Below are 14,233 nucleotides of genomic sequence, written 5' to 3'. Positions count from 1 at the left end.
ACAGAAAACGTTTGACCTCTGTCATTGCCAACAAAGGGAATATAACAAAGTATTGAGATGAACTTTTGTTATTGACCAAATACTTATTTTTCACCATCATTTGCAAATAAAGTATTTAAAAATCAGACAATGTGATTTTCTGGATTGTTTCTTCTCATTTTGTCTCATAGTTGAAGTGTACCTAGGATGAAAGTTACAGGCCTCTCATCTTTTTAAGTGGGAGAACTTGCACAATTGGTGGCTGACTAAATACTTTTTTGCCCCACTGTATATATATATATATATATATATATATATACAGTGCTTTTCAAGAAACCCAAGGACGCTGGTCACACAAATGTAGAGGAGAAAGTATTCCTACACTCTGGTACTTCTACTTTTACTCAAGTACCAGATCTGAGTACTTCTCCCTCCTCTGTAACCGTTAGTGAATATAAATGACTGATATAGAGGTCAGTTACTCACTGGGGGGGTGGTGAGAGACCTGCTCCGCCACAAAACACACACTGTTGGTGGAAGACCACGGCACGGGACCCTCGGACACCGTCTCCTGCTGAACGGCAGAGAACAGACGGTAAATATACACAGGAAATATGAAGTGCTGTATGTTGTTGTTGAAGTGATGTGCAGAAGTCGTGACGCGTTCAAAGCCCCTTTACTGATGGTTCAACTCTGAACATGAAGGAGGACCTGTTCTCAAATCAACCAACAACATGAAAGATAAGGATAAAAATCACGAGGGTCATACATCCAAATATGAACCTAATAAAAACAATCTGCTTTGTTAATTCAACCAATTTATTTTTTGTCAATTGAACCATTTCCTTTCCCTTTGACCAACAACCTGAGAATATTACACATACAGTACATACACCTGAAAATTACTATCTTTCACAGCATCAACTATAATTTAAGCCCCATTTCAGATTGCTAAAAAATAAAAGACAAACTTCCTCCCAAAAATATATCTCCATAAATAAAAAGCAGAGAATTTATTAGGGTCATAAAAACCAAAACAAACAGCTCTTTAAAATATTAATAATTATAATAATAATAAATGGTATGTATGGTGCGCTTTTTAAGGTCCTCAAATAAAGAGGGTTATATATTTATTAAACATTAAAAACAACATGGCGCCGGTGATCAGGGCTGCCGTGCGTTTGGCTCCTCTCCAACTCTGCCTTTTTATCGTATTATTTCAGTGTTTGTTTACATTTCGTCGTGTGCTTTTCATTTGTATTCTCTTGCACTATTTGATCTGTTTGATTTGTTCTATGTGCTATACATATGTTGCACAGTTGACTTACATTTCCATATCTTCCCTGTAGCTGCTGTACAAAGGACAAGAAAGCCTTGACTCTTGAAACAACATAATGTATGGTTTGTTTAAACCACATGGCAGTACCCTCTCTGCCCACTAGAGGGTGCTGATGATCCACACACAGTCTGCAGTATCTAAGGACCCTCAGAGTGCCTCACCGTGGGCGGGGGGGGCTCCTCTGTCTCCGTGGGCAGGTCCCAGTGGCAGTAGAACACCTCTCCCAGGATGGGGTTGTAGGGCTTCTTGGCCACGGAGCCTTTCCTCCCCGCGTGGAAAGCAGACATGTACCACTTCACCACCTGCACCATGCGCTCCCTGGCCTCCTCCTGCTCCGCGATGCTGGGGGAATCACACAGAGGGGAAATAATGAACATGTTGGATATGTATTAATACAATAGATTATAACAGGCTGCTGTCACACTACTTTATACATGCTACGCTTTTTAAAATACTGTTACTGGTATGCATGCTCCTTAATCAACACTAGCTATCTCTGGCTCTGTCCTCTTGGTGTAACGGTGTAAAATGTCCCCTCTGTTGAACGACTAAAGGAATTCTGATCCTGAACACTTGTGTGTTTTTATAAAAGCCTGCAGGAATGAGAGGGATGATGATTACCTTACGAATAAGTCGGGGTGTGCGAAGAAGTCTGCGTACATTTCTAACAACGACCTCCTCTCCAGGATGAAGGTCGGCAGGACCACCTGAGAGAGGACAAGAGGAGACACTGTCAACGCTGCGTGGGAGCTAGGAAGGAGAGTTTGGGAGGGTTAGGACGAGTTAGGACGAGGTAGGACGAGTCACGGCCCGTCCACACAGCGGCGTGCGTTGAAGCTTGCCGGCGGGCGTGTCTGAAACTCGACCAACAACCAATCACATGAATCTCCCGCCCCTGACACACAAGCAGCGGTTTGATTGGCTAGAGCTTGTACCGGTATATGATTCGATTGGCTGACGCTTCTACCAAGGCTTCAAAAGTTGAACATTGCTCAACTTTTGCAGCGAGCCACGCCAGCAAAGCTCCGCTTCGCTTCCCACAATGCAGTTCGGCGAAAAGTGACGTCACCCCATTCAAAGTAAAGCTTTCAACGCACGCCGCTGTGTGGACGGGCCGTTAGGACGAGTTAGGAAGGAAGGGGTAGGACGAGTTAGGAAGGAAGGGGTAGGACGAGTTAGGAAGGAAGGCGTAGGACGAGTTAGGAAGGAAGGCGTAGGACGAGTTAGGAAGGAAGGGGTAGGACGAGTTAGGAAGGAAGGGGTAGGACGAGTTAGGACGAGTTAGGAAGGAAGGGGTAGGACGAGTTAGGAAGGAAGGGGTAGGATGAGTTAGGAAGGAAGGGGTAGGACGAGTTAGGAAGGAAGGCGTAGGACGAGTTAGGACGAGTTAGGAAGGAAGGGGTAGGACGAGTTAGGAAGGAAGGGGTAGGACGAGTTAAGAAGGGGCAGGATGAGTTAGGAAGGGGTAGGACGAGTTAGGAAGGGGCAGGACGAGTTAAGAAGGGGCAGGACGAGTTAGGAAGGGGCAGGACGAGTTAAGAAGGGGCAGGACGAGTTAGGAAGGAAGGGGCAGGACGAGTTAAGAAGGGGCAGGATGAGTTAGGAAGGGGTAGGACGAGTTAGGAAGGAAGGGGTAGGACGAGTTAGGAAGGGGCAGGATGAGTTAGGAAGGGGTAGGACGAGTTAGGAAGGGGCAGGATGAGTTAGGAAGGGGTAGGACGAGTTAGGAAAAAAGGGGCAGGACGAGTTAGGAAGGAAGGGGTAGGACGAGTTAGGAAGGGGCAGGATGAGTTAGGAAGGGGTAGGACGAGTTAGGAAGGGGCAGGATGAGTTAGGAAGGGGTAGGACGAGTTAGGAAGGAAGGGGCAGGACGAGTTAAGAAGGGGCAGGATGAGTTAGGAAGGGGTAGGACGAGTTAGGAAGGAAGGGGTAGGACGAGTTAGGAAGGGGCAGGATGAGTTAGGAAGGGGTAGGACGAGTTAGGAAGGGGCAGGATGAGTTAGGAAGGGGTAGGACGAGTTAGGAAGGAAGGGGCAGGACGAGTTAAGAAGGGGCAGGACGAGTTAAGAAGGGGTAGGACGAGTTAGGAAGGGGCAGGATGAGTTAAGAAGGGGCAGGACGAGTTAGGAAGGGGCAGGACGAGTTAAGAAGGGGCAGGACGAGTTAAGAAGGGGTAGGACGAGTTAGGAAGGGGCAGGACGAGTTAGGAAGGGGCAGGATGAGTTAGGAAGGGGTAGGACGAGTTAGGAAGGAAGGGGCAGGACGAGTTAAGAAGGGGCAGGATGAGTTAGGAAGGGGTAGGACGAGTTAGGAAGGAAGGGGTAGGACGAGTTAGGAAGGGGCAGGATGAGTTAGGAAGGGGTAGGACGAGTTAGGAAGGGGCAGGATGAGTTAGGAAGGGGTAGGACGAGTTAGGAAGGAAGGGGCAGGACGAGTTAAGAAGGGGCAGGACGAGTTAAGAAGGGGTAGGACGAGTTAGGAAGGGGCAGGATGAGTTAAGAAGGGGCAGGACGAGTTAGGAAGGGGCAGGACGAGTTAAGAAGGGGCAGGACGAGTTAAGAAGGGGTAGGACGAGTTAGGAAGGGGCAGGACGAGTTAGGAAGGGGCAGGATGAGTTAGGAAGGGGTAGGACGAGTTAGGAAGGAAGGGGCAGGACGAGTTAAGAAGGGGCAGGATGAGTTAGGAAGGGGTAGGACGAGTTAGGAAGGGGCAGGATGAGTTAAGAAGGGGCAGGACGAGTTAGGAAGGGGCAGGATGAGTTAAGAAGGGGCAGGACGAGTTAGGAAGGAAGGGGCAGGACGAGTTAGGAAGGGGTAGGACGAGTTAAGAAGGGGCAGGATGAGTTAAGAAGGGGCAGGACGAGTTAGGAAGGAAGGGGCAGGATGAGTTAAGAAGGGGCAGGACGAGTTAAGAAGGGGTAGGACGAGTTAGGAAGGAAGGGGCAGGACGAGTTAAGAAGGGGCAGGACGAGTTAAGAAGGGGCAGGATGAGTTAAGAAGGGGCAGGACGAGTTAGGAAGGAAGGGGCAGGACGAGTTAAGAAGGGGCAGGATGAGTTAAGAAGGGGCAGGATGAGTTAAGAAGGGGCAGGACGAGTTAGGAAGGAAGGGGCAGGATGAGTTAAGAAGGGGCAGGATGAGTTAAGAAGGGGCAGGATGAGTTAAGAAGGGGCAGGACGAGTTAGGAAGGAAGGGGCAGGATGAGTTAAGAAGGGGCAGGACGAGTTAAGAAGGGGCAGGACGAGTTAAGAAGGGGCAGGATGAGTTAAGAAGGGGCAGGACGAGTTAGGAAGGAAGGGGCAGGATGAGTTAAGAAGGGGCAGGACGAGTTAAGAAGGGGTAGGACGAGTTAGGAAGGAAGGGGCAGGACGAGTTAAGAAGGGGCAGGATGAGTTAGGAAGGAAGGGGCAGGATGAGTTAAGAAGGGGCAGGATGAGTTAAGAAGGGGCAGGAGGAGTTAAGAAGGGGCAGGACGAGTTAGGAAGGGGTAGGACGAATTAGGAAGGGGTAGGACGAGTTAGGAAGGGGTAGGACGAGTTAGGAAGGTGCAGGAAGGGGTAGGAAGGGGCAGGACGAGTTAGGAAGGGGTAGGACGAATTAGGAAGGGGTAGGACGAGTTAGGAAGGGGCAGGACGAGTTAGGAAGGGGCAGGAAGGGGTAGGAAGGGGCAGGACGAGTTAGGAAGGGGCAGGAAGGGGTAGGAAGGGGCAGGACGAGTTAGGAAGGGGTAGGACGAGTTAGGAAGGGGCAGGATGAGTTAAGAAGGGGCAGGAAGGGGTAGGAAGGGGCAGGACGAGTTAGGAAGGGGCAGGAAGGGGTAGGAAGGGGTAGGACGAGTTAGGAAGGGGTAGGACGGGTTAGGAAGGGGCAGGACGAGTTAGGAAGGGGCAGGACGAGTTAGGAAGGGGTAGGACGAGTTAAGAAGGAAGGGGCAGGACGAGTTAAGAAGGGGCAGGATGAGTTAAGAAGGGGTAAGACGAGTTAGGAAGGGGTAGGACGAGTTAGGAAGGGGCAGGATGAGTTAAGAAGGGGCAGGAGGAGTTAGGAAGGGGTAGGACGAATTAGGAAGGGGTAGGACGAGTTAGGAAGGGGTAGGACGAGTTAGGAAGGGGTAGGAAGGGGTAGGATGAGTTAAGAAGGGGCAGGAAGGGGTAGGAAGGGGTAGGACGAGTTAGGAAGGGGCAGGACGAGTTAGGAAGGGGCAGGAAGGGGCAGGAAGAGTTAGGAAGGGGCAGGAAGGGGTAGGAAGGGGTAGGATGAGTTAAGAAGGGGCAGGAAGGGGTAGGAAGGGGTAGGACGAGTTAGGAAGGGGCAGGACGAGTTAGGAAGGGGCAGGAAGGGGTAGGAAGGGGCAGGAAGAGTTAGGAAGGGGCAGGAAGGAGTAGGAAGGGGTAGGACGAGTTAGGAAGGGGTAGGACGAGTTAGGAAGGGGCAGGACGAGTTAGGAAGGGGCAGGACGAGTTAGGAAGGGGCAGGAAGGGGCAGGAAGAGTTAGGAAGGGGCAGGAAGGGGCAGGAAGAGTTAGGAAGGGGCAGGAAGGGGTAGGAAGGGGTAGGATGAGTTAAGAAGGGGCAGGAAGGGGTAGGAAGGGGTAGGACGAGTTAGGAAGGGGCAGGACGAGTTAGGAAGGGGCAGGAAGGGGTAGGAAGGGGCAGGAAGAGTTAGGAAGGGGCAGGAAGGAGTAGGAAGGGGTAGGACGAGTTAGGAAGGGGTAGGACGAGTTAGGAAGGGGCAGGACGAGTTAGGAAGGGGCAGGACGAGTTAGGAAGGGGCAGGACGAGTTAGGAAGGGGCAGGACGAGTTAGAAGAAAGAGAGTTTTTGTACACCCAAACATTTTTAATGAAAAGGTTAAAAAAAAGAAAATTGGTACAAAGAAATAAAAAAAGATAACAAAATAAATGTTCGTACCTTAGTGAGGTCCATGCCCAGGCGGACTTGTGACAGCAGGTGCATGATGACGCTCTTGTGCTCCTCCACAGACTCGCCCTCTCCTTCATCATCGCGATCATCGTTCTCAAACTGATCTGAAGACGAACACAGAGGAGAGGAGATGTTAGGATCACATCGCTCTGAGACAGGGCTTACTTTGTTATCTGATGTGTTTCATAGATCTGCAACAGGTGAGGGTTGGCTTTGAGGGATACCAAAATACAGAGCGACTATTATTTGTATTTGCTCTGTATGTGTCTGTACACCAATGTTTTTTACGATAAAATGTTATCAAATAAATAAAAAAATGTTATTAATAATACAATTAATTATAAATAAAAAAATGTATTAAATAGGTTAAAGATAAAAAAAGGTTCATGATAAATAAAAAAGGTAAAAACAATTCTAAATATAAAAATGTATTAAAAAGGTAAAAAATTAAAATGTAACTAATGACGCATTTCCACTGCAGCGCGGAGCGGCCCGTTTCCACTCGGCGTAGTACCGGCTAGCGGGTACTTTTTCACAGTTTTTCTGGCCCCATTTAATCGAGGTTCTTTCCGGGCCAACAACCAGGCTGAGTATGCCGAGTATGCTAAACTAGAGAGAGAATCGCTGGCAAAGGGGGCTACAACTACAACAAGATGAACATATTTGACCGTGATTTAATTGTAACACACATTTCTAAATGATGCCGAAGTAACAACATACTGATACCGGTTAGTAAAAACCATGAATTAATGCTTTGACCAGTCTGCAGACAGACAGCAGGCGAGAAACCTTTTAAAATGCGTGTTTTCTGAATGGAGATCGGCTAAGCTAACGCAGTATATGCTCCGACCGTCCACACTCACAACAACGGCCTACAGACATAAATAAACCAGCGACTGTATTCTCCATGACACAGACAGGCTGTGGTTTGGACTTCTTTAACTTCTGTCTAGTTTCTGAACAGATATGAGGAGCTGTGAGCTCTGAGGGCTAACAGCTAACGGCTGATGTTGTTTTTGTGGTTCTCATTGAAGATGACGTCACGGCTCCGCCTACACTGCGTTACTATAGTTACTGCCCCAGCTACTAAACTGTAATGGAAACGCAGCCTAAAGTGAGCCTGGACTACCAAGGCCTAGCCATACCGTACTAAGCCGAGCGAGGCCCTGCAGTGGAAAAGCGCCCTAAGACTCTCTCCTGCTTTATCAGAACAAAGTCCCAGCTCAGTGTTTCTTGCTTGATAGGCAGAAAAACAGCTGTAATATACATGTTTCTGCATCGTGTGTGCGTTCCCTCTCACCTGCGTCTGTGGTGCCGTTGGACATGGAGGAGTTGAGCGACTCCGTGGTGTCCGGCCTCTTCAGAGCTTCATTAGAGGCAGCCTGAGACCCTGAGGGACTGAACAGGAAGCAGAGAGATCAGAAACAGAGAGAAGGATCTTACAGGAAATTGAGCTGCAAATATCTCTGCTGTTTTATTTACAGTGAGCAGCTTCATCTGAAATGGATCTGCTGGACGCCCCGATGGCTTGTTGCAGTTAAAGATATTTTGATTTGATTTATTTCCAAACAATAATGCAAAAAATAATTACAATAGTAATGAAATGAAACAAGATAATTATGATACTTTCTACTTCTTACATTTTGAACTCAAATACCTGTACTTTCTACTTCTCACATGTTGAACTCAAATACCTGTACTTTCTACTTCTTACATGTTGAACCCAAATACCTGTACTTTCTACTTCTCACATGTTGAACTCAAATACCTGTACTTTCTACTTCTTACATGTTGAACCCAAATACCTGTACTTTCTACTTCTTACATGTTGAACCCAAATACCTGTACTTTCTACTTCTCACATGTTGAACACAAATACCTGTACTTTCTACTTCTTACATGTTGAACTCAAATACCTGTACTTTCTACTTCTTACATGTTGAACACAAATACCTGTACTTTCTACTTCTTACATGTTGAACACAAATACCTGTACTTTCTACTTCTTACATGTTGAACTCAAATACCTGTACTTTCTACTTCTTACATGTTGAACACAAATACCTGTACTTTCTACTTCTTACATGTTGAACACAAATACCTGTACTTTCTACTTCTCACATGTTGAACACAAATACCTGTACTTTCTACTTCTTACATGTTGAACACAAATACCTGTACTTTCTACTTCTCACATGTTGAACACAAATACCTGTACTTTCTACTTCTTACATGTTGAACTCAAATACCTGTACTTTCTACTTCTTACATGTTGAACACAAATACCTGTACTTTCTACTTCTTACATGTTGAACACAAATACCTGTACTTTCTACTTCTCACATGTTGAACACAAATACCTGTACTTTCTACTTCTTACATGTTGAACTCAAATACCTGTACTTTCTACTTCTCACATGTTGAACACAAATACCTGTACTTTCTACTTCTTACATGTTGAACACAAATACCTGTACTTTCTACTTCTTACATGTTGAACTCAAATACCTGTACTTTCTACTTCTCACATGTTGAACACAAATACCTGTACTTTCTACTTCTCACATGTTGAACACAAATACCTGTACTTTCTACTTCTTACATGTTGAACACAAATACCTGTACTTTCTACTTCTTACATGTTGAACACAAATACCTGTACTTTCTACTTCTTACATGTTGAACACAAATACCTGTACTTTCTACTTCTTACATGTTGAACACAAATACCTGTACTTTCTACTTCTTACATGTTGAACTCAAATACCTGTACTTTCTACTTCTTACATGTTGAACTCAAATACCTGTACTTTCTACTTCTCACATGTTGAACTCAAATACCTGTACTTTCTACTTCTTACATGTTGAACTCAAATACCTGTACTTTCTACTTCTTACATGTTGAACTCAAATACCTGTACTTTCTACTTCTCACATGTTGAACTCAAATACCTGTACTTTCTACTTCTTACATGTTGAACTCAAATACCTGTACTTTCTACTTCTCACATGTTGAACTCAAATACCTGTACTTTCTACTTCTTACATGTTGAACTCAAATACCTGTACTTTCTACTTCTCTCATGTTGAACACAAATACCTGTACTTTCTACTTCTTACATGTTGAACACAAATACCTGTACTTTCTACTTCTTACATGTTGAACTCAAATACCTGTACTTTCTACTTCTTACATGTTGAACTCAAATACCTGTACTTTCTACTTCTTACATGTTGAACCCAAATACCTGTACTTTCTACTTCTCTCATTTTCCAAACAGGCTGGTTCCTTTAGTCTGAATGTGTGTTTGGTGGCGTGATCATTATTATTTAGAGTCATTGCTTGCCTATTGATTTGAACACGATCCGTGTATCCATCATTTCCTGGTCTTCTCTAAAGAAGAGGGACCAATGGAAACGTTGTCATGTTGCCGTTGGTCACCATGGAAACATTCATTAGCTAACAATGACATTATTGTTCTATTAATATAAAGGGAGGTCAGGTACTCTTTAAAACAGCTGCTAGTTATGGGTACTTTTTACTGAAGTACATTTCAAAGTTCTTTACTTTTACTTGAGTAAAGAAGTTTAGTCAGTACTTCTACTTTCACCAGAGTATTTTTAAACACGAGTATCTGTACTTCTACTTGAGGAAAGGATGTGTGTACTTCTACTTGAGTAAAGGATGTGTGTACTTCTACTTGAGTAAAGGGTGTGTGTACTTCTACTTGAGTAAAGGATGTGTGTACTTCTACTTGAGTAAAGGATGTGTGTACTTCTACTTGAGTAAAGGATGTGTGTACTTCTACTTGAGTAAAGGATGTGTGTACTCTTGCCATCTCTACCGTCTTGTACTTGTGTATTATCCCTGGTCTTGTACTTGTGTATTATATTTGGTCTTGTACTTGTGTATTATATTTGGTCTTGTACTCACTCGATGCAGTGTTTGGGCGACGTTGTGTTCTGGTAGAACTCGTCGGCGTCGTAGAACTCGTCTTCGCTGGACGAGTACGAGAAGTCTGGCACCGAGTGTGAGGGGAGGGGCATGTGAGAGGGGGAGGCCATGCCGCTGCTGGGGCCCGAGGGGACGCTCCCTGTGGAGGGAATACAAAATAATGTCAACATGACGGCAAGTCTGCAATCTCTTCCTGCCTTCTCCTTCAGATTCAAGGCTCATGTGTGCAGAGCTACAGTTTAGATATATCAATGACAATCTGAGGTCACAGGCCCCTCCCACAGAGCAACACAATAACACGGATACAATTATGCAAGTACATTCAAATAGAAATAGTGCAAGGAGAGTCTGTATACAAGTAATTGGAATATGATATATTAGTGTTATTAGTGTTCTGTTCTTTTGTGCAATACACACTTTATTTTCACAGTTTTAAGAGGCTCTTTCAATACTTGTATATGTTCACTTTTTTAAAATTTTTATATATATATATATTGATCAGGGTTCATACACTTTTCCATGACCTCTCCAGGACCTTTACCTAATTTTCCATGACCAAAAAAATGACTCTCTCTCAGCGTACCACTGAAAATGGTTTATTTGAACATGGAACAGTTGTGCCTATCTGAAATAAATCCGATAGGCTTACTAGCTTCTACATGCTAAAGCAACTCAAATCTCTCACCAGCAAAACACCTCGTCAGTTAAAAAAAAACTACACCATACAGTATTTATTATCATTATAGTATTACTATTTCGGCGATTAGATTAAATATAAATTATATTTGATGCAACTTTAGTTACATTTCCATGACTTTTCCAAAACTTTGGGAAAAATATTGTTTCCCATAATTTTTCCAGGGCCTGGAATTAGCATTTTGAATTTCCATGACTTTTCCAGGTTTATTAAATGACCGTAAGAATCCTGTATAATACTGCTACTGATTTGTATGTGTACTTATCTACTTTGATGTGCTTACCTCTTTAATAATATCTACTGCTTCCTGACTCCAGCTCCTTCTGCGTATATAACATTAACCCGTTCCTCAGCGGAGTGTATCCACACACTCTCCAGCATGTAGTCTAGATACACCTTAGTGCAGAATCAGCGTTTTAAAGCTGCTGCATCGTCACTGACACAAGCTTTCTGAGCTCAGCTGTTCATGGAGACTTTGAGACTGGAGGAGCTCAGTAATAATTCATGTTGTGACTTCAACCCCCCGTGGAGTTACCTTTTACCTTAGCGTTATGATTCAAAGTTGATTGCACAAAAACAACGTTTCCAACTCAATTAAAGTAGCTAGAACAAGTTACAAGAGTCACCGTTATATATATATGTTTTAATTTGATGTTATTTTTTATTGGTTTGTCTATTTTTTAAATACATTTTCACTTCACATTCTCTCCTTTTGTGCACCATGCTGTTACACTACCTCTTTCAAACCAGCTCAGCTCTTTAAATACAGTATTAGTCATGAGTACGTATTGTTATAATAGTCTTGAGATGGTTTGAAATAGCTGTCTCTCTGTGTCTGTTTGCACCACAGAGCAGATTCCTGAGACTGTCATTTTTTCTTTCCTTTTTATCCGGAATATTTTCAAAAGATTTCCTTGTGTCATACAGATGAAGCATGTTTGTTGTTGTTTGTCTCGACAGTCATTTATTTATTTGTGCAGCTATTCCACCTAAAGGGGGCACGGTTCAGGAAAACACCCGATTACATTTAAAAAAGGTTTCTAAAAGATCCTCTCCGTATCGTGAAGTATAACTGAACTGCGTCTGATTGGCTGATCACGGTTCATTCAGGATGATAATGCATATTGAATTGAATGAAATGATGATCTCTTTTGTTGTTGTTGATGTTTGTTTGACTCCCATTGGAGGAGATTTCCTGTATATTAAGATCTATATGTGTTTGAGAACGTACGGAGGCCATTTATTGATAATGAAAAGGATCTCAAGGTCAAGAGGGTGAACAGGTGCAGCTCCTGAGAATTTGTAATTTTGTCTTTTCTTTTTACCCGTAATGTTTTCAAAAGATTTCCTTGTGTCATACAGATGAAGCTTGATTCATACAGATGAAGCTTGAGTCATAAAGATGAAGCTTGAGTCATACAGATGAAGCTTGAGTCATACAGATGAAGCTTGAGTCATACAGATGAAGCTTGAGTCATACAGATGAAGCTTGAGTCATACAGATGAAGCTTGAGTCATACAGATGAAGCTTGATTCATACAGATGAAGCTTGAGTCATAAAGATGAAGCTTGAGTCATACAGATGAAGCTTGAGTCATACAGATGAAGCTTGAGTCATAAAGATGAAGCTTGAGTCATACAGATGAAGCTTGAGTCATACAGATGAAGCTTGTGTCATCATACTTGCCAGCCTTGAGACCTCAGAAATCGGGAGCATTTCAAAATGCAAAATAGGGGAGGGGGGGCGGGGTGCTAGTTTATCGCCGGAGCTGTTAGATTAACATTAACATGCTTATTGTAGTTCTAAGTGCTTATTGTAGTTCTAAGTGCTTATTGTAGTTCTAAGTGCTCATTGTAGTTCTAAGTGCTCATTGTAGTTCTAAGTGCTTATTGTAGTTCTAAGTGCTTATTGTAGTTCTAAGTGCTCATTGTAGTTCTAAGTGCTTATTGTAGTTCTAAGTGCTCATTGTAGTTCTAAGTACTCATTGTAGTTCTAAGTGCTCATTGTAGTTCTAAGTACTTATTGTAGTTCTAAGTGCTTATTGTAGTTCTAAGTACTTATTGTAGTTCTAAGTGCTCATTGTAGTTCTAAGTACTTATTGTAGTTCTAAGTGCTCATTGTAGTTCTAAGTACTTATTGTAGTTCTAAGTGCTTATTGTAGTTCTAAGTACTTATTGTAGTTCTAAGTGCTCATTGTAGTTCTAAGTGCTTATTGTAGTTCTAAGTGCTCATTGTAGTTCTAAGTGTTTATTGTAGTTCTAAGTGCTTATTGTAGTTCTAAGTGCTCATTGTAGTTCTAAGTACTTATTGTAGTTCTAAGTACTTATTGTAGTTCTAAGTGCTTATTGTAGTTCTAAGTGCTCATTGTAGTTCTAAGTGCTTATTGTAGTTCTAAGTGCTCATTGTAGTTCTAAGTGTTTATTGTAGTTCTAAGTGCTTATTGTAGTTCTAAGTGCTTATTGTAGTTCTAAGTGCAGCCTGTAGCAGTAGATGGTGATGATGATATGTGTGGGCAGGAAAGGAGTGAGCAGAGTAGATTCTTGATCTGTTTTCTGTGACTATCTGCCTCACCCTGTCAGACTTTCAGTTGCTAGTAAAGAGACGTGTTACCATGGAAACCAAACAATGGTGTAGCTGTATTAAAGTCAGAGTGGAAACAGTCGTGTGTAAATCTGATTTTGTCAGAAATCGGGAGAAATATGACCCCGGGAGGAAACCGGGAGAGGGCAATGAAATCGGGAGGGTTGACAAGTATGAGTGTCATACAGATGAAGCATGTTTGTTGTTGTTTGTCTCAACAGTAATTTAATTATTTGTGCAGCTATTCCACCTAAAGGGGGCAAGGTTCAGGAAAACACCCGATTACATTTCAAAAAGTTACTAAAAGATCCTCTCCGTATCATAAAGTATAACTGAACTGCGTCTGATTGGCTGATCACGGTTCATTCAGGATGATAATGCATATTGAATTGAATTGAATGAAATGATGATCTGTTTTGTTGTTCTTGTGTTTATGGGGATCCTAATAAGGTGATAAATGAAGCTAACCTGTGCTGTTGGGGGTCGGGGTCTGCAGACTGCCCATCACCGTGACGACGGGACCGACCGGTAACGAGGAGGGCCGTTGGTCTGATCTACACACCTGAGAGTCTGCAGCAGAAACACAGGCACGGCCGTTTGAAGAGTATTAAATAAAAACCTGAGCACTTTTCAAACTTTAGAGCATCGAGAGCTTTCTCTGAGGGCGTGGTTCCTTCTGAGCGGGGTCGGAGAAATCAAGGTGTCTTTGAGGCGGATTGGACTTTCAGGAACATTTTGCGATCTTTTCAGGTTTTTTTGGGAA

At 43.5% G+C, this 14,233-nt stretch overlaps 1 protein-coding gene across 9 annotated transcripts in view; it reads right to left on the bottom strand.

The window, feature by feature from the left end:
* osbpl9 (oxysterol binding protein-like 9) overlaps positions 1-14,233 on the bottom strand; it is a 71,889-nt gene that overhangs the window by 10,348 nt on the left and 47,308 nt on the right. For 5 of the 9 annotated variants that reach the window (XM_079663465.1, XM_079663472.1, XM_079663469.1 and 2 more), the window contains 7 exons: positions 13,939-14,040; positions 10,172-10,331; positions 7,538-7,635; positions 6,226-6,341; positions 1,940-2,025; positions 1,480-1,660; positions 466-553 (listed from right to left, as the gene is read on the bottom strand). In XM_079663465.1, the coding sequence (XP_079519591.1) occupies positions 466-553; positions 1,480-1,660; positions 1,940-2,025; positions 6,226-6,341; positions 7,538-7,635; positions 10,172-10,331; positions 13,939-14,040 (831 nt within the window). The remainder of the gene's footprint in view (positions 1-465; positions 554-1,479; positions 1,661-1,939; positions 2,026-6,225; positions 6,342-7,537; positions 7,636-10,171; positions 10,332-13,938; positions 14,041-14,233) is intronic. The other 4 variants (XM_079663464.1, XM_079663466.1, XM_079663467.1 and 1 more) reach the window with 2 other exon arrangements.

The sequence above is a fragment of the Notothenia rossii genome, assembly GCF_949606895.1.
Source record: "Notothenia rossii genome assembly, chromosome: 1".
Taxonomy (NCBI): domain Eukaryota; kingdom Metazoa; phylum Chordata; class Actinopteri; order Perciformes; family Nototheniidae; genus Notothenia; species Notothenia rossii.
This window is presented reverse-complemented; position numbering and strand designations above follow the sequence as displayed.